The sequence below is a fragment of the Lissotriton vulgaris genome, chromosome 3_1, assembly GCF_964263255.1.
Source record: "Lissotriton vulgaris chromosome 3_1, aLisVul1.2, whole genome shotgun sequence".
Taxonomy (NCBI): domain Eukaryota; kingdom Metazoa; phylum Chordata; class Amphibia; order Caudata; family Salamandridae; genus Lissotriton; species Lissotriton vulgaris.
The window spans coordinates 891468874-891488677 of NC_141689.1; the positions used below are offsets into that span (position 1 = coordinate 891468874).

General features: G+C 48.7%; 1 protein-coding gene across 4 annotated transcripts in view; it reads right to left on the reverse strand.

Moving 5' to 3' along the window:
- The window catches only part of SMARCA2 (SWI/SNF related BAF chromatin remodeling complex subunit ATPase 2), a 1892118-nt gene that overhangs the window by 450061 nt on the left and 1422253 nt on the right, over positions 1–19804 (reverse strand). For all 4 annotated transcript variants that reach the window (XM_086961220.1, XM_086961218.1, XM_086961217.1 and 1 more), the window contains one exon: positions 13763–13981. In XM_086961220.1, the coding sequence (XP_086817346.1) occupies positions 13763–13981 (219 nt within the window). The remainder of the gene's footprint in view (positions 1–13762; positions 13982–19804) is intronic.

A 19804-nucleotide genomic window follows, 5' to 3' on the forward strand; every position in this document is an offset into this window, starting at 1 on the left:
CCGCCTTGAGAGTCTCCAGCTCTGCCTTCATGCGCTGCATCTCTTCGTCCGCACTTGTGCCAAACAACGAAGCACCTGAAAAAGGCAAGTTCAATATGCACGCTTGGGCTTCTGGTTTCAAAGCCGTTAGGCGCAACCATAATGACCTCCTTGCCGTTACCCCATGAGCCTACCCATGAGCTGCTAGGGTAGCCCCATCCGCTGCGGCGCTTACCACCTGGTTGGAGACTTGACTGCCTTCCAGGAGGATTTCTTCAACGTCCTTACGATCCTCTGCTGGGAGTTTCTCCACAAAACGCTGCAGAGAATCCCACAGGGATCGGTCATAACGCCCCAAGAAGGCTTCCACATTGGCAACTTTGAGAAAAGCCGCTGATGTATTGCAGACCCGCCTTCCCCACGAGTCTTGCATCGTACTGTCCTTATCCGGAGGCACAGTGGAGAATGAGGCGACTGCATTGGACTTCTTCGCCGCCGCAATAATCACTGATTCCGGGGGAGGATCAGCTCTGAGGAATAGCGTGTCGTCCTCTGGATATTTGTACTTTTTAAGGATCCTTGCCAGAGCCGCCTTGACCGTCGCTGGGGTTAAGAAGACGTCCATAACTGGCTCTATAATCCCCGGCACCAAAGGCATAAGAGGTTTGGGTGCAGACCTATGCTGTAGTGTTTCAAAAATTACTGAGGTCTTGATCTGCGGAGCTTTTAAGGTAACTCCCAGCTTAAGAGCTCCCGTACCAAGTATGTCCTGAAAAGTTAAGATATCATCAATCTGAGATACCCTCGTTGAAGGAGAGTCTGTTAGGGTAGGAGAGTAGTATCTGTGAGATCGGGTCGAGGAAGAAGTAGAAGGAGTTCTTCGCTCTCTCCTTGTGCTCCTTGATCGTGATCTACGCCTGCTGGTTCGCACCCTGGAGCGTGATCTTTCCCTCTGGCGAACTGGGGAGCGTGATCTTTCCCTCTGGTGAACTGGGGAGCGTGATCTTTCCCTCTGGCGAACTGGGGAGCGTGATATTTCCCTCTGGCGAACTGGAGAGCGCGATCTTTCTCTCTGGCGAACTGGAGAGTGTGATCTTTCTCTCTGGCGAACTGGGGAGCGTGATCTTTCTCTCTGGCGAACTGGAGAGCGTGATCTTTCTCTTTGTCTCACCAGAGAGCGTGACCGTTCTCTAGGCTTAGAGAGCGGTTGCTGCATCCGATACGCTGTTTCCTTGTCCTTAGCCCAGTGATGAAGTGGCCTGTACCATCTCGGTGAAAGCCTGACAGTAGGCGACTTTGGAGCTGGATCTTTCACTGGAGAGTGTGATGGAGGCGTTGCATCCCTTTGCGAATGCCTGGATTCCTCGCTGCCCGACTTATAAATAATTAAATCCGGGCCAGAGTCCGAACCTGAGCCAACCGCAGACCTGGAGCGACTGCGAGAGTCCCTCTGCTCTAAAGACCTCTTCCGCTTGGCAGCGTGACTGTCACTCACTTGCGAGCCCTGGTCATCCTCCGCAGCTGAAGCTGATCCAGAAGACCTCAGAGACTGCTGCGCCACTGGTTGAGGCTGAACCACTGGAGTTCCATGCCTCGACGTCGACTTCCGAGGGGGTGAAGTCCAGAAAGGCTTTTCCAACGTCGAACTTTGTTCATCTCTTGACGGCGAGTGTCTATGTCCTGCCGATGCTTGTGAATGCCTCGACGTCGAGCGTCGATGGTGTGACGCCGACGGAGGAAGCTTCGACGTCGAGTGCCGATGGGTCGTCGACGGAGAATTCCTCAACGTCGATCGCCGATGACCTGGCGACGACGGAGGATGCCTCGACGTCGAGCGTCGATAGCCAGACGTCGACGGAGGCTGCCTCGACGCCGAGCGCCGATGACTAGGCGACGGCAGAGGCTTCGACGTTGAAGACTCTACCTGAGCCTTCGACGACGGAGGTCTCGACGTTGAGCCGCCCTGCTTCAACGGTGACCTCTCTCTCGACGCTGCACGTCGCCTGGTTGACGGCAGCGGAGATTTCTTGACTTTCGACGCTGAAGACTTCACCTTCTTCGTCGTTGGAGACCTCGACGCCGATCCCGGCGCCGAAGGAGAGCAGGTCGGGACGTTTTTCGACGTCGACCGCTTAAGTCTCTTTGGAGACCTACCTCTCCCAGAAAGTCCATAAATCTTACTTCTTTCTCAGTCCTTGATAGTTCTGGATGACAAGGACTGGCAGTGAACACAAGATGCTACCTCATGAGAGTCAGGTAGACAGTGAATACACACTGGATGTGTATCTGACCAAGCCTTCTTATGCCCACAGGCAGGGCAGGTGTCAAAAAGAGCCTTAGACATTTTGACAAAAAATTTACCTTTTTTGAGCCCAAAAAAGGTATAACTATCTCTCTAGGGTAAAAACCCGTCGAGTGAGATCAAAAAATTTAAGAAAACACCAAGTAATTCTGACAGAAAGTCAAAAAAAGGTGGGAGCTGTTAACCAGGGTCCTGACAGAAGTAGCCGGAAAGAACAACTGACCTAACTGTCACCCCTGAGGCATGATGGGAAGCCTGGGGTCAGGGCTGCCTTAAAGGCACAGTGCCAGTTTTTTGTTGAAAATGCTTTCATTTTCTATGTTGTTGCTTTTCAATGCAGCCTGAGGCTAACAATGTCTTTTTATGAGCAATTTCCAGGAGTTATGAGTGGTTTTACTCATTAAAACACAAAATTCAAAGGATATTGGATTTAATGTGTTCTTGGTTTCTTTTATAATTGTAGTACATGTACAAGGTTTTACATTGTGTTCGCCTTTTTTTGGGGCTGCATTGGTATGAGAAAAATAATATATGTATGTACATATATGTGGAGCTAGATATATGTGTTTTTACATATATATTTTTATATTGTTTCCGGGGTCCCGCACATGGGCGGAAATATTCAGTGCTTATGACTATTGATGAGGATCCCCTGGAAGAGAAAAAATGAACCACAACACCTCCGATAGTGATCGAGAAAAGGAGTTCAAATGATATGACGGGCACCAGGCCACACATTTGTCTCAATGGCAGAAGTATACATTCTTTGTTGAGGGATGCCTGGCTGAGAAGAAGACATGACATATTTCGGTAGGAAGAGCAAAGGCATTCAACTGTCACCTCTCAATCTCCGTGCAAGAAGGTGGACTGTGCGCAGATTCAGGTGCAGGACCCTGCCCTGCTGCTGTGACAGAAGGTGCTCCGAAAGGGCAGCCTGATTGGAGGACAGATGCTCAGGAGACCAAACTCTCCTTGCCCAGTTCAAAGCCAATATGATGACTTGGGCTCAATCTGTCCTGATCTTCTTCAGACCTTGGGGCAGGAGCAATAGCGAAGGAAAGGTGTACAGAAGTATGGAGTTCCAGTTTAAACAGAACACAAGGGAGAGCTGCTTTGGAAACGGCAATGTGGAGAAGCGCTGACGTTGAAGTTTTGGCGGTGGTGAATGTATCAAGCCGAAGTTCTCCCCATTCTCAGAAGAGATCTTGCGCCACCTCTGGATGTAGACGCCATTTGAGATCGGCAAGGCATCGACGGCTGAGTTTTTCTGCCCTAGTGTTCAAAGATCCCGCCAGGTGCAGCACAACCAAGAATATGTCCTGACACTCCAGACATGTCCAGAGCCATAGAGTCTCTTGGCACAGGGTCGCAACCCCACTCCGCCCTGTATCTTGCAATACCACAGGGTGGGGGTATGTTGTCCATGAACACCTGAAACAGCCTTCCCTTGATGGATGGGACGAAGGCCTTTAATGTTAAGCTGACAGCCTGCAGTTCCAGGAGGTTGATGTGGAGCTGGGATTTCGCCGGAGACCAGAGTCCTGATCCGAAATCTACCTCTCTCAAGTGGTCACCCCAACCCAGAAGTGATGCATTGATCACCATTGTCAGCTCCAGATGGGGAAATATGAGGGATCTTTTGCTGGTCAAATCCCGGTCTGTCAACCCTTAATGCAGATCTTTTGCAGTCTTCCCCGAGATCTGGACCATGTTGTGCCAACTGGGACATCAGATCCCACTGCAAAGCCCGGATATGCCATTGAGCATGCTTCACGAGCAGGATGCTGTTAGACTCAGCAGCTTCAGAATCAGTCTCACCAAAATCCAGGACTGAGATTAAAACATCTGTGTAATAGCCCATATGTCCTGTTATCTCCGCTCCAGAGGTTAGTCGTGGAACTGTGCCATGTCTAGAATGACTCAGATGAAAGAAAGCATCCGAGGGGGAGTCAGGTGTGACCTTGGCACGTTGATAGTGAACCCCAGTGAATGCAAGAGGTTCTCTCTAGTCTGAAGGTGAGTGATGGCTACCTAAGGCAAGCCTGCCTGCAACAGCCATTTGTTGAATTAAGGGAACACTGGGATCCCTGACCTCCACAAAAGTGCTGCAAACACCACCATCAATTTTGTGGGGCACTGTAAGGCCAAAGGGCAGCACAGTGGACCCGGAAAGGCTCACCCAAGGTGCACTGGTTAGCTCAATAGGGTGCACAAGTAACTGGGAATACATGTGGCCTACATTAAACTGCAGGCAACACCTGTGGGACTGCAGGATGGTGGTGTGGAGATTACCACCCTGCAGGACCAGCACTACCATCCAATCTCCAGGGTCAAGGGCAGACAAGACCTGGGCCAGGATGAGCATCTCAAACTTGTTTTTCTGCAGGAAGGCATTAAATGGAAGAAGGTCTAAAATGGGATTGAGGCCCTCGTCCTTTTTCAGAACCAGGAAGAGGCAAGAATAACTAGCACAACCCACTTCTAGTGCAGGGCAAAAAAGCTTGTACCTCTTACTGCAAGAGGGACAGATGGCCCTCCGTCTGAAATTAGTAGGAGATGCAGGGAGGGGGGCGGGGGGGGGGGGGGGGGGGGTTAAGAAATAGTAATGCGTAATAAAGTGTGACCCTGCTGAACAATTTGTAGGATCCCTCCTTAGATAGCGTGGCTGTGTACTAACTAGGTCACCTTAAAGAGGCTTGAAGATGGCCACAGAAGGGGGTGTAAAAGACAGGGCTGCTGGCTGTCCCGGTCGCCCTATCCAATGTGTAGCGTGGCCGTGGACACTAAAGGGCTGTGGAGATTGTTGTATCTGACTGCCCTGCATGGCCTGAGAAAGAATGACCCGGCTTCTTCCGGTATCATGGGAAACACTTGGGCCACGGAGTAACACAAGGCGTGAGGATAACGAGCAGGCAGCAGGAGTTGATGGAAAAAAGTGCCAAACTTCTAGGAGAGAAAAAACATATTTGAATAAGGTCTCTATCTTCTTTGATTCGCTGTGAGGGGGGAGTAGAGGGAAAAGAGTTTGGGTTCACTTCGCTGGCCAAAGCCTGCACCATGTTTTATGAGTAGGGTGCTGAATGCGGAAGGCAGGGTTCGCTGGAGTATGGCAATGGCGTCTGGGGATCTAGTGATGCACAGGTGGGCACAAGTATGGTTTGGACCAGGCACCCAAGAGAGCATCCATGAGTGCTTCATACAATGTGAGGAAGGGCTCAGAACTCAACTGGCCATTGTGCAACACCTACATGGGAACACTGGTTTTATAAGGTGAAGATCAAAGACTTCCGATGCCCTATGAATAACCATAGAGAAAGAGGCACTCTCTTCTGAGGGAGGACTTGTGGGGAAACCTAGGTCAGTCTCTGTGAAGGTATTCAAACCACTGCCCATCCTGGAGATCCTCATACCAGTTTTCCTCCGAGTACAGTTGGCAATCTCATCTCCAGAATTATTTCCACCATTGTCTAAGTCCGTGCTGAAGGTCATGAAGAACCTGATCCCTACCGGGAGGTAGAGACATTGTGTCAGTGTCAGAAGGGTGGTTAAAGGGTTGCGACTCAGACGGAGGAGCGCACAACCTTGATGAAGGTCAGAGCAGTGCCGTTTCGGGGTCAGACAGAACCATGGGGTGGCTGTCTTCGTCCAGAGTCAGCAGCACCAATGGATTTTGTTCTGGGGTGATGCAGTGAAAGGAATCAGTACTGAAGCTCAACTGGAACCCTGTACAGATCCTGAAGAACCCAATGGTGCCGACGGCGAACCTGCTGGCAAAAGCCCAGAAGGGAGGCCTCTCAGCTGCTTGGGGACCAAAGGTGGCCAGAGAGAGCAGGTAATGTAACAAAACGGCACAGCATAGCATTGGCGTATTCCTATATTCTCTGATGTGTCACTGATGGGTCAGGAAATTCTGGGTGCCTCAGCACATGGATCGGAAAGGCCTTTGAAGAAGAACGAGGATGATCTCACACCTTCTCAGGGGACCAAGAGTGGCAGAGTCCCACTTAGATAATTTGCAGTGCATTTTTGGATTCTCCTGAGGACTTCGAGCGCGAAGACGACCAGTTGCAAACACAACCTCGAGAGCAGGATCTGGAATCCAAGCACAGGGTCATGTGGCACTTCACCATGAAGAGCTCAGCTTTGGGAATGGCCTTGGGGTGAATCAAGGTGCAATGACTGCAGGCCTTAGAGTTGTGATACAACCCTAGGGAAGGCAAACCACATGTAAAAAGTTATGACGCAGAGTCACTGTGTTCCTGCAAATTATTTTACAGATCCAGTCTGACGCCTGAGGAAGTTTTCGCAAGGTGAGGAATCTACAGTTAGAAGTATCTACTAGAAAGGCGGTAATGGAAGCACCTGGGCCACAACTGTTTTATCTATCCTGTCAGACTAGCATAGATGGCTACTATCTGAGTCTGCATATCTTCTCACTGTCCAGGTTGGATGTGAAAGCCTGAACAATTGGACAGCCTGGGACTTTATTGTAGATCCTATAAAAACTGGATCCAGTTACAAGGACACAAACACATCAAACCCATAAACAGTTTAGGAATAACAGTCAGTATATGAAGAAAGGAAGAGGAGGAAAGCACACAGCTAAGTTATGAAGATACAAAGAAGGCTATCCAAATCTGATCTTTTGCTTAGTATGCCAGAAATAAAAATTTAGCCTGGATTCAAGAGAGGCAGGGATAACAAGCAAGCACAGCTAACAAGGAAAGGTAATAGGCAGCAAATAATCCAAGGTATAGATTAAATACAAATGGAAAAGTAACTCTCAGTAGCAAATACCAGCAGCAATCAAAACCCAAACGTAAGAGACTGCACTCCCTCATTACCCTAATCAAACCCGAGGGACTTCAAACCCTGAATCCCAAAAGTCTTGCAATCCTTGATCACCACAGAATCAAATCAATATATTGCTTCTGAGGCTAAGCTTCAGAAAGTCTCACAAGTAGCAATTGCAAAAAGTCCTTAACCTTAACCCAAATCTAAGAAAAAACTTAACAGCAAAGTTTATACCAATAACCACAATGTCAAAAAATAAGCTCCAACTCACTGGTAAAAGCACGATTCAGGAGCGTTGAGATGCCTGACCAACAACCTTTTATTCACATAAGCCTCTGAAATAGGCCAAATTGAATTGTTTCATGCTTTAATAAGAGAATAATAAGATAAGAGAGGGTTTATCAGTCCCTGGGGAGTATTCAGTAAGAGCATGATTACTTGTGCCATGCCAGTGAATGCGCTCCACTTCTGCTGTACTAAGCAGGCCACATGGAACAAAACAGACACCCTCACTGAGGCGCTTAGCCTGGCAGCTGAATGACTGTCCTTGCGCTTAGCCTGGCAGCTGAATGACTGTCCGTGCAAGGACACCAGTGTGTTTGAATTAGAGGAAAGTTGGGAAATAACCTCCCATGGCCTACCGAGTAATTCACCTGAATGACATTGTGTACAAGTTCTGTGACAGGTCGCCATTAGGAGAGTGGGGATATGACATATCTTAGGAGGTTCATTATGCCTATTTAAAAATTCTGCCACTTCTATATTGAAAATGAAGCAAACTCCTGCAAATATAGGACCAACAATAAAACGTTTCTCTTACTTTCTGCTTTAAACCAAAGCTGTATCACATTAGCCTTTATTAAAATATGTAGCACCAGCAAAATAAATCTGGTGTCAGTGTATCTAGTGAACAAGTTTAACAAAGAAATAACATGTAAGAAGTATTGTATGACAATGTCCCACTAGGAGTTAAATTAGTAAGTGTCATAAAAGCATTAAAATTGTTTATCATTTGTGCAGCTTCAGGTATTCTATATCCCCTTCTCGGACCACTGTAGCACAAGTTACTTACCTTCGGTAACAATATATCTGTAAGAAACAGTAGTTAGTATTATATTCCTTACCTTAGAATATCCACAGGCGTCAGTCTGGATCTGGAAATATTTGCGTAGCAGTACCCCTGCGCGTCGGTAGGAGTCGTCTGCGGATTCGTGTCAGTCATCGGCGTAGTTGGCGCCGGGATGACGTCCCCAGAGTACTTAGACGCCGCTCTCGCGTGCGGATGTCAGTACTTATATACAGCTTTTCCGCGCCAGAAACGCAGAGCCATGATAAAAACCAACACTGGTGCCATGAAACTAGGGCCCTGAGAAGGGAAGACCTTAACCCTAGATATCAGTTCGCAGAACGGGGAGGATGGGTGGGGCGGTAAGGAATCTAATACTAACTACTGTTTCTTACAGATATATCGTTACCGAAGGTAAGTAACTTGTGCATCTGAAAGAAACAGGTTAGTATTAGATTCCTTACCTTAGAATAGATACCCCAGCAATACCAACCCGGGTGGTGGGTCTGCAAACCAATAATCACACCAGAAAGTCCTGGAGAACGGAACGGCCGAAAAAGCAATTTCTCCGGACTTGACTGTCCAGGCAGTAGTGTCTAGTAAACATGTGCAGCGATGCCCATGTAGCTGCCTGATAGATGTCCTGCAAGGGGACTCCCCGACCCAGGGCAGTAATAGCCGCTGTGGCCCGAGTGGAATGGGTGCGCAGCCCCAGGGGAGGCTCCTTTTTAGCCAGAGAATAACAAGCCTTGATGCTCAAGACGACCCATCGAGAAATGGTTTGTTTGTGCACCGCCCAACCTTTCTTAGTGCCCACATAACCAACAAAGAGTTGGTCATCCACCCGGAACTGGCGTGTGCGATCCAGATAGTATGAGAGTGCGCGTTTTGGGTCAAGACAGTGGAGCCTCTCTTCCTCTTTCGAGGGATGCGGAGGCGGAAAGAAGGTGGGCAAGGTGATGGACTGCCCGATGTGGAAGGCTGTGACTACCTTGGGCAGGAAAGAGGGTCGCGTCTGCAACACAACTTTGTCCGGATGGACAGAAAGGAAAGGAGGTTGTGAAGAAAGGGCCTGGAGCTCACTCACTCTCCTGGCAGAGGTGATTGCAACCAGGAATGCAGTCTTGAGAGTAAGAAGATGAAGAGGACAGTTATGAAGTGGCTCGAAGGGAGCGCACATCAGATAAGTCAGAACAAGGTTCAAGTCCCACTGCGGCATCACGGAAGGAACAGGGGGGGGGGGGAACATCTGAGTGATGCCCTTCAAGTACATATTTACAACCGGGGACATGAACAAAGAGGGCTGATCAGGAAGCCTTAAGAAGGCGGAAATGGCAGAGAGGTCGCCCTAAATAGCGCCCAGAGCAGAGCCCTGCTGGGCAAGAGAAAGAAGAAAGAGAAGAACCTCAGAGAGGGGGGCAGAGAGTGGATCCACAGCCTTTGCTGTGCACCATGCCACAAATTTGTTCCACCTGCAGGCGTATACTGATTTTGTGGAGGGACGCCAGGCTGCCAGAATTACATCGCACACTACAGGAGGCAAGTCAAATGGTCTCAACTGTCGCCGCTCAATCTCCACGTATGGAGGTGGAGACTGGACAGGTTCGGGTGGAGGACCGTCGCCTGCTGCTGCGACAGAAGGTCCTCCTGAAGAGTCCGATGAATCGGGGGATCGACTGACATGCTGAGTTGCTCTGGATACCAGTATCTTTGTGCCCAGTCCGGATCCACAAGGATGACTTGGGCCCGGTCGCTACGGATCTTCTTCAGCACTCTGGGCAGAAGTGGTATTGGTGGAAAGGCGTACAACAGACCGCAACTCCACTCACGACGAAAAGCGTCTCCAAGCAAGTGCCGCCTTGGAAATTCCAACACGGAGAACTGATGACATTGCGCGTTCTCTTCTGTAGCGAATAGATCTAACCAAGGCTCTTCCCACTGCTGAAAGAAACCTTGTGCCACGTCAGAGTTCAGACGCCATTTGTGATCCATCATGCACCAACGGCTGAGTTCGTCCACCCTGGCGTTCAGGGAACCTGCCAGGTGCTGACCCACCAGGGTCACGCCCTGATGTTCCAGCCATTGCCAGAGGCGCAGAGCCTCCTGGCATAGGTTCCACGACTCCACCCCGCCCTGTTTGTTGGAGTACCACATGGCAGTGGTGTTGTCCGTGAACACCTGCGCTACACTCCCCCGGACAGAGGGGAGAAATGCTTTCAGTGCAAGCCGGATCGCCTGCAGCTCCAGAAGATTGATGTGGAGCCGGGAGTCCGCCGGAGATCAGAGGCCTCTGATCGCCGCCTCTCCCATGTGGCCCCCCCCAGCCTAGGAAGACCGCATCGGTCACAACTACGTGCTTCGGTTGGCGTAGGAGAGGGATCTGCCGCTGACCCAATCGCGGTCCGTGAGCCACCACTGCAACTGTCTTGCAGTGCCCTCTGAGATCAAGACGTGGTCGGACAAGTTGCCCTGATGCTGGGCCCACTGAAACTTCAGGTCCCACTGCAGAGCCCGCGTCCGCCACCTGGCGTGATGCACCAGAAGGATGCAGGAGGCCATCAGCCCCAGAAGCCGCAGCGTCAACCTGACCGAAACTCGGGATAAAGGCTGAAAGATCGGAATCAGAGCCCGAATATCCCGAACCCGCTGTTCGGGAGGATAAACCCGAAACTGCGCGGAGTATAGAACAGCTCCGATGAAGAGGAGCTTCTGAGAGGGACACAGGTGTGACTTTGGCACATTGATGGAGAACCCCAGCAGGTGCAGGAGGTCGGCCGTAGTCTGGAGGTGGCTGACGACTGTCTGGGGCGAGCCCGCCTTCAACAACCAGTCGTCGAGGGAGGGGAACACTGAAACCCCTAACCTGCGTAGATGAGCTGCGATCACCAACATCACTTCCGTGAACACCCGTGGGGCGCTGGTAAGGTCGAATGGGCGCACGGTAAACTGAAAGTGCTCGTGGCCTACCGTGAACCTCAGGTAACGCTGGTGGGCCGGCAGGACGGGGATGTGAAAATAAGTGCAAGTCCAACACTATCATCCAGACTCCTGGGTCCAGGGCAGCCAAGACCTGAGCCAGAGTCAGCATCTTGAACTTCTCCTTCCGGAGGAAGCCGTTGACGTTCTGCTGGTCCAAGATAGGGCGTAGGCCCCCTTTACCCTTCTTGGGAACCAGAAAGTAGTGTTAGTAACAACCACACCCTACTTGTGGCCCAGGAACGCGCGCGATGGCCCCCTTGGCCAAGACGGCCGATACTTCCTCTTGCAGAAGTTGCAAGTGATCCCCCGACACGCGGTGGTACTGCGGTGGCATAGCTGGAGGGGTCGCCTCGAAGGGGAGGGAGTAGCCCCTTCGGACGATTTGCAGCACCCACCTGTCCGATGTGATGGTGCGCCAGTGGAGGAGGTGATGGCGAACCCTGCCCCCCACTGGCGTCAAATGGGCATGAAGACTCGGAGGGCTTTGAGGCGGAAACTGCGGGGTGGATGTGGACAGGCCTCGCCGGTGTCCCCGGGCACCGCCACAGCGGTTTCCACGTCCGCCACCGTGCTGGATGTTAGTCTGCGGCCCAAGGCTGGCAGGACATGTGGGGGCGCCCCTTCCTTGGCCACGAGAGGAGCAGAAGGCAGCAGTTTGCTGTCGCGGGGCTGACAGGCCCAAGGACTTGGCCGTAGCTCTGGAGTCCTTAAAGCGCTCAAGCGCACTGTCTGCCTTATCGCCAAAAAGGCGACGGCCAGCAAACGGCATGTCCATAAGGGTGTTCTGGACATCAGCCAAAAATTTGGCGGACCTCAGCCAGGCGTGGCGGCGAACCGCCACCGTCGTTGCAATCGCCCTGCCTAGCGAGTCCGTTGTATCCAGCCCACATCTGATGGAATACCGTGCCGCATCTCGACCCTCCGCAAGGGCTTGGGCGAGTTTAGTCTGGGCCTCCTCCGGACATTGTGGCAGCACATCCATGACCGTGTCTCATAGAGAGTGGGTATAATGGCCCAAAAGGCACGCAGTGTTAACTGACCGCTACCCCAAACTCAGTGAGAAGAACATCTTTTTACCAAACTGTTCGTACCTTTTGGATTCCCGATCAGGCGGGGCTCTCAGGAATGCGGTCTGGGAGTTAGAGGCCTAGATGACCAGGCTCTCGGGGGTGGGTGGACAGGAAGCAAGGGTCGCCCGTGCCAGGCGGTGGCATCTGGCCACGTTCCTATCTACAGGGGCACCTGTAGCGGGCCTGGACCAAGTGCCAAGGCCTTGACCGCCCCTCGTCAACACCACACTATAGGCAGCCCCCTCCTCCGTAGCCACTGTAGGAGGGGAGACAAATCCAGTGTCGGGCGAAGTGTCCAAACCACTGGCCTCCCCTAGCTCACCTGCCTAGTCCTGAAAAGACTGGCACTCTTGTGCCAGAGGGTCCTCGGACCCCTCCCAATCCGCCTCGTCTCCCATCTCCTGGTACTCAGGTTCAAATGATGTGGCCGGATCATAGAAGAAATGTTCTTCCCTTGACATCGAATGCGGCTCCAACATCGGAACCGGATTGAGGGGGGGGATCGGGGACGACGTCGTCCGGGGACGGCGTCAGGGGAGACACCCTAGGGGTCGACGCCGGCGGGGTCGTAAGGTCGACCAGCGGCAACCGGGATCCGGAACCGGATCCAGTGTGGCCCTGCGGCGTCGGGACCTTAGTCGCCGACGGCGCCGGGGACGAAGCACCCGGCGGCGCCGGGGCCTAAGCACGCGGCCCGCTTGGACTCCCAGTCGGGATGGCGGGGCCCGAAGGCGCCGCGGAACCCGACGGAGGAGTGAGCAAACTCATGGCCATGAGGAAGGCATTGATCTCCTCCGGCGTCGCGTTCTGCCCAGGGACCGGCGGGTATGGAGCAGGCCGCGTTGCCTGCAGCTCCGGAGGAGCCGCCCGAACCCCTAGCCGCATCGCGCGAGCGTCGGGGGGAGTCAGAAGAGCGGTGTTGCCTCTGACTTCTTGTGCTTCTTACCCGAGGACTTGGAGCCCAACGAGTAGTGTCGATTCGCCGAGCTGTGATGACTCCGGCCCCGTGACCGGTCCCACGACCTCCTTCCGGACCGGGACCTCGAGCGGCGTGGGGCAGACTGCCGGAGCTTAAAACGCTTACGGGACCTCTCCCGCCTAGCCTTCAACGTCCAAGCCTGGCAGTCAGGGCACGACTTGTCATCATGGTCGGGCTCCAGGCAATGCAGGCACCGGGTTTGAACCCGGACATCCCTACCGGCACCGATGGAGTCATTTGACTCGAAAAACAGATCAAAAAGATCAAAATAGTTTAGTCAAAAATTGACTAAGGGTACCACTTTTTCCAGATGGGCCATTGCTGGCGCAAAAAAAAGAACAACTGACGTCAGCGCGCCAAGGCGGTGTCAAAGTACTCCGGTGACGTCATCCTGGCGACGGACGCGGAGCCACAGACGACGCCTTCCGACGCGTAGGGGTCCTGCTACGCAAACATTTCCGGATCCAGACTGACGCATAGGGATATTCTAAGGCAAGGAATCTAATACTAACCTGTTTCTTTCAGATTGATTATTTTCTACCAGGTCAACAAAAGTGAACAAAATAACTTAAATAATAATATAATATACTTACCCGTAGCCACTGCTTCTCTGTCATTGAATCACTGTAGTCCACATCCCTGCGCTGGCGAGACCCTCTTCCAAATATTTTTTCTTCTTCTTCCTCACAGGTAAGTCTTTCAACTTCAGCATCATCTTTAATGATCCAAGATGGCAGATCATCCTCTTCCAACAAACGGGGCTTCCGTTTTGGGTTGCGAGCATCTTCCCTTCGGCGGTCAAGATCCATACGCTAGGGTGGTAGAAAAACAAAAGAAACTTCACCATATATAGATAACATTCTGGGTACCAAGAGTCATTCCTTGGTATTTTATTAATGGCTACTGGGTTTAGTCATGCAATTCACACCAATGCCTTTTTTTTAAACTTAGGTTGCGAGCATCTTTCCTTCGGCGGCCAAGATCCATACGCTAGGGTGGTAAAAAAAAAAAAAAGAAACTTCACCGTATTTAGATAACATTCTGTGTACTAAGAGTAAATTCATGGTATTTTATTAATGGCTACTGGGTTTTGTCATGCAATTCACACCAATGGCTTTTTGTAACTTGTGTTGCATGCACACTTTTATGGAGTACCCCTCATTAGATTTAACGAACCCTTGGAATTACAGATATAGTTATACCTCATTTTGTAAACTGCAGTTCGGAGGACAACAAACCTTCCAGATGGAACAGAGGGAGCATGAAAGCATACCCAGTTCCATTCCTTAGACATTCAGATTACTGCACATAGAGCAGAAAAAGTATAAAACACCAAACATTGTTTTTTCTTTTGAATCTTACCCTACATTTGTTTTCTGATCTAACGAGCTATGTCAACATTTTCACGCATACCTTGATGCATTTATGTGACATGGCTCCAAAGGCATATAGATGGTCGCCCCTTCCTTGTGGGAGAGATAATGTTATATAATGATGTGCCAGGGTATGGTGGTTGCCTGGTCGGTGTGACATGACGGTCATCTTCTGGGTGCAGGGGCACTGTACTCCTCTGTTCAGTGAGAGCACTTGATACCCAGCCACTGGACTACATTGATTTGTGCCCTATTGCTAAGCAAGGGGACATGGCAACCATTCATCCTATAGAGTTCATGCAAGATCGCAGTGTAGAAATCATTAGTGAACTGCATATCAGTAATGATAATTTGTAAGGTTATATGCAATTTGCGTATATGCTTCTCTGTAAAAAAGCATTTTATTAGTCACATCATATTGCAATGACAATATGTACACAACGAACATTGTTAGGCCCTGTAGGCGTATAACTAAAAAGCTAATTAGTAAGTATAGTTAGTGAGAATCTATACCCTATATTAGAGGTTGTCAAGTGGATCGGCATGTCAAGAACATCCATCTGCCATGGGGGGTGGGGGGCGTTAAAACACTGCAGTTATTCCTTAGGAGGTACAAATCAATGGAAAGAGCGGCGGGAGAGAAAAAGGGTATGGGGTGGGTAGGGGGAGATGGGTAGGTGGGCCACTCCCAAACAAAAAATAAGCAATAAGCACAGAGAAAAAACAGAAGGTGGGTAGCAGCAAGTAGGTTGGCGTCAGAAACCATAACCAACTTTACAGCTAGTTGGAGGGTGTCTCCATGACAACAAAACCTGCCCCAGCAGCTATGCCAATTCTTCTGTCACTACCACTCTTTTCCAAAGCAAAGAAAGAGTTCTAGTGAAAGGGGAAACAGCCAAGAGGAGAAGAAAAAAGATATGAGAGGTGATCAGATTTAAAAAAAAACAACAAACAAAAAAAAACAATGTGGAGAACACTGGGAACGCTTAGTGTCAAAAATAACACTACTGCAAACCTTTACAGACTTTATAGTTTAGTATCCTTCTGTATTTTATCTTTGCGACTCCTCCATATGTGGCCCAAATACATACATTCAGTAGAATAGAATATTTTAAATGTTGGGTCTATACAGCTGGACTAAACCCAGATATCCATTAGAAAATGAGTCAAAGCAATAACAGAAATGAGACCACTTATCTACTTGAGGTCTCTACTGCACCTAGTGCCACCCTGACAGATGCATTTGTGATAGTATATCTCTTGACAAGGTTTTACTGCAGGGAACTCACCAAGGTAATATGTGTGCTAGTGGGGATCCTGTGTTGAAAAGCCCTAGAACTGCAAAAGAATCTATGGCAGCCATACACATTTTGGGCAATGGAATAATATCTAGAATGGTGAATGTGGTGCAATTCTTGTGAACAGGAAGTGTCTTTGAACTACTGGTGAACCATATATCGGAGTATTGGTAATATAGCCATATACAAGGGAATACAAGGGTGCAAATCCTGATTTTGTTATAGAAATTCCACTGTGTGGAAATGCACAAACCAAACCTGTTTTGATATCTTATTAAAGAAATACCTCTGGTCTATCTCAGCAGCGCAATATAGGACTCTGCACAGCCATCTAGCATCTGTATGGAACGCTATAAGCTTGTTTTCGAAGTGCCGACCGAGAATTTGGACACTTACAATCTGGTTAGATCAACATGCAACACAAACTTTGGTACAATGTTTGCGGTGTGTCTCTCCTCTTAAGCCTTGCGTATATGTAAGAAAGTTTCCTCTAGGAAGAGTGCCTGGAACTAAATAACTCACTTTAGTGAAAGGATACCCCTCGATTATCAAGTGAACATCATTGTGATAGTGTTTTTTTTAAATTATAAAAAAGCTACCTTAACCATAAGCGCCCCCGGAACCTTGAGGTGGAGCCCACTATTGTCAGAAGCTCTGGCATGAGAGGAGTGGCACCTATGATTCAGCATGCCACCACTGGGTGAGTGAGGGCTCGGCATCCTAGAAACAGAGACATCAACACCATACTCTGACCCTGACCAATAGAAGGAGACACATTTCTATCCCTTTAAAGACTGGGGCAGATTACTTATTTTTGAGGATTAGCTCCAAATGTATTTTAGCCTGGAGTTATCATTGTTTAAAGATAGTCTTATGAAGGAGTACGCGTTACAGATTGGGGATCACCCCTCTCCTTATAAGTTTTATTTTAAGCCTTTAAACAAAGACTTAAATAGTGGATTTATCAATTAACACCATATTTAAGTTGAGAAAGGTACCACAAACATCCATTTTAGAAGTACTCATTTCAAAGCTTCCATGAACGCTAGAATGACAAGGACTTTATATATGGAGACAACTCTCTCAGTTTTATATGCAAACCAAAACGGCAGTTCGATATAAATGTATAGACCTAGCTAAGCCATAATACTTCACAGTAAAAATACTGCAGGTTTTTCTGGCCTCAGACTTGTAAAAGAACAATATAATTTGCAACACAATGCACATCAAACCAAACTTACTTCACTAAACCATGGTCACATTTAGGCTGTGCAAACATCCTACTGACACTGCGCACAGTTCAAAATAGCACCTCTCTCCTGACAATAGCCTTATTTTGGGCAAATGTAACCCACATTATTGATTGTTTACTGCCCTACAGTATCCTGAGGCACTGCTGCTCAGGAGCGAATATTACCATAAAATGAACCTCTACCTCATTTTGCAACTATTTGGCGATGAAAACTCTGCATTTAGTTACCTGAGGGATGTCTCTGTAGGCCTTGATAAAAAACAAAAAAGACGAAAACACTGCTGCAAAAGTCTACAGACTTTGCAGTTTAGTATCCTGTCTTATTGCTTTTAGCACCTCCTCCAAATATGGTCCAAATACATACACTTAGTGGAACAGAACATTTAAATGTTGGGTCTACACAATTGGACAAAACCCAGCCACTCAATAGACAAGCATTGGAAATGCAATAGGTCTCGCATTAGGAAAGTTTGAGCAATTGGTATTGTAAAGGACACTTTTTTTATTTATGTGTTGGTTTTGAAAATAGCAAAAGTAATAGCTTTGTCAGTTACAATGTCAATAGTTTTAACTTTCGCAAATGTGACACCTATAGCATTTGTAATGCAATGTGTGTTGTCTTTACGTGACTTAGATGTATTGATATTGCAAATAACAATGGCTTTTAATTTTGTAAATAATTAATACTTAAATAAAATTTATTGTAATTTATAATGGCAATAGCTTAAACGTTTGTAAATTAATTTTGTGAAGATTATGTTCAGTGTATTTTATTGTGACGAAAATCCAAGAACATTGCATTTGCACCTGGTGGTGGATGTGGTGGTGGTGGGTGTGGTGGATGTGGTGGTGGATGTGGTGGTGGATGTGGTGGATGTGGATGTGGTGGATGTGGGTGTGGTGGATGTGGGTGTGGTGGATGTGGGTGTGGTGGATGTGGGTGTGGTGGATGTGGGTGTGGTGGATGTGGTGGATGTGGGTGTGGTGGATGTGGGTGTGGTGGATGTGGTGGTGGATGTGGTGGTGGTGGGTGTGGTGGTGGTGGGTGTGGTGGTGGATGTGGTGGTGGATGTGGTGGTGGATGTGGTGGTGGATGTGTTGGACATAGGGGGTGAGGTGAAACCCAGGGATAGGGCAGGGATGAAAGAAACATCAGTATGCACATGCGTGCACGGTCCACTCGCGCGAGCCACCTTCTGTGTGCACGGAGGTGACGTGCGCATGAACGCGCCTCAGAGAAATAGGAGGCCTCTCGGCTCCTGTACTTTGACGTCATTTATCGCATCCTTGCATATTTTGAGTGGAGGTAAGAAACCCCCTGCAGCGGCGCAGAAAGCTATTATTTCGCATATAAACGTGATCTGAAACAGGCCACACGGCGACCTGAATCAAATACGCAGTGGTTCCCACCAGGGAAGAAACCAAAGAGGGCTCCAGCTGGAAAATGTTTATTAAATGATGAGTTAACTCAGAGGGTTGAGTGTCTGCAGCAGAGAACTGTGTGCAATAGTAAACACTATGGGAGTTTGGGGAAGCATCGAGCCAGCTCGTAGCTACCGCGGCAATAAAATACAGCAGCCGAAAGGGCAACAACTTTTAGTGTCATGCCAAGCATGTCAGTTTTACATATGACTGAACATATTAAGGTCTAAGCTGGGCATATACCCTCAACAGAGGGCAGGAAAAGGTGCAGAATCGAGTAAATGGCGCATGGGGACACAGCACACAAACCTTACAACGAGCACTAACACACCACATCCATCTGCAGAGCCGAATGGGCGCGTTGTGATTTTATGCATATGTGTGTGAAGGAAGTACATAGTTGTCAAAATATTGACAAGGCGAAAGTAAAATAAAATGCAGTTTTTACACATGAGTGAGTGTGTTGTGTTAGGGTGGGGGTGAAGGGAAGGAGATGCCAGAAGGTGTATTCAGGATAGAATGAAAAGAGGGGGCTGAAGAGGAAAGAGATGAGTTGTAAGATCTGCAAACGGAGGAGATATGGAGAGGAAAAGGGCATACATGTAACACAGTGAACATAACCAGAGTGAGTGAGACACTCTGAAGTCCACACCCCCTTCCACTGGCCTCAGTAATATTGAACTCTCAATGTCACTATTTCAGAATTGAAACATTTTTGATATTAATTACTGCCAACAAAATTATTGCTGTTACTCAACAGCAAACGACCATTGAGAAAGCCAAACTCCCCACCTGGCACATACCCCCTCATTTCAGGTCATGACCCCGATTGTTACATGACACTCAGGAGAGCTACTAGGACCCTCTGTCTCAATTTTATAAATATATATTATGTAGCTGTGCAGCCTTGATCGCTCCAATTTTACTTAATATGTAATCTTGAGTGAATATGTAATTTGTTAATCTGTAACTCACGTCACGAGTAACTGCTGTACATATAAGTAGTGTTGTCTACTACCATGTTACTTTTGCCTTATGTAATTTACTTCGCTCTAGTCTAAAGCGCTCTGACAACTCTGGGTAAAGTACGCGCTATGTTAAAAACACATAAATAAATAAATTGCAATAGTCCGGTTAGGTTTTTGGTGCACGTCAATTTTTGTTTTCTATAACTGGATGCAATAAAGGAAAGCTGGGAGAGGAACCAAACGTCAGGTTGGGTGGCACATACTATGGAAATCACAGAAAATGAGTTTACATATTTAAGCCACACCCTTAATTAAATAGGCC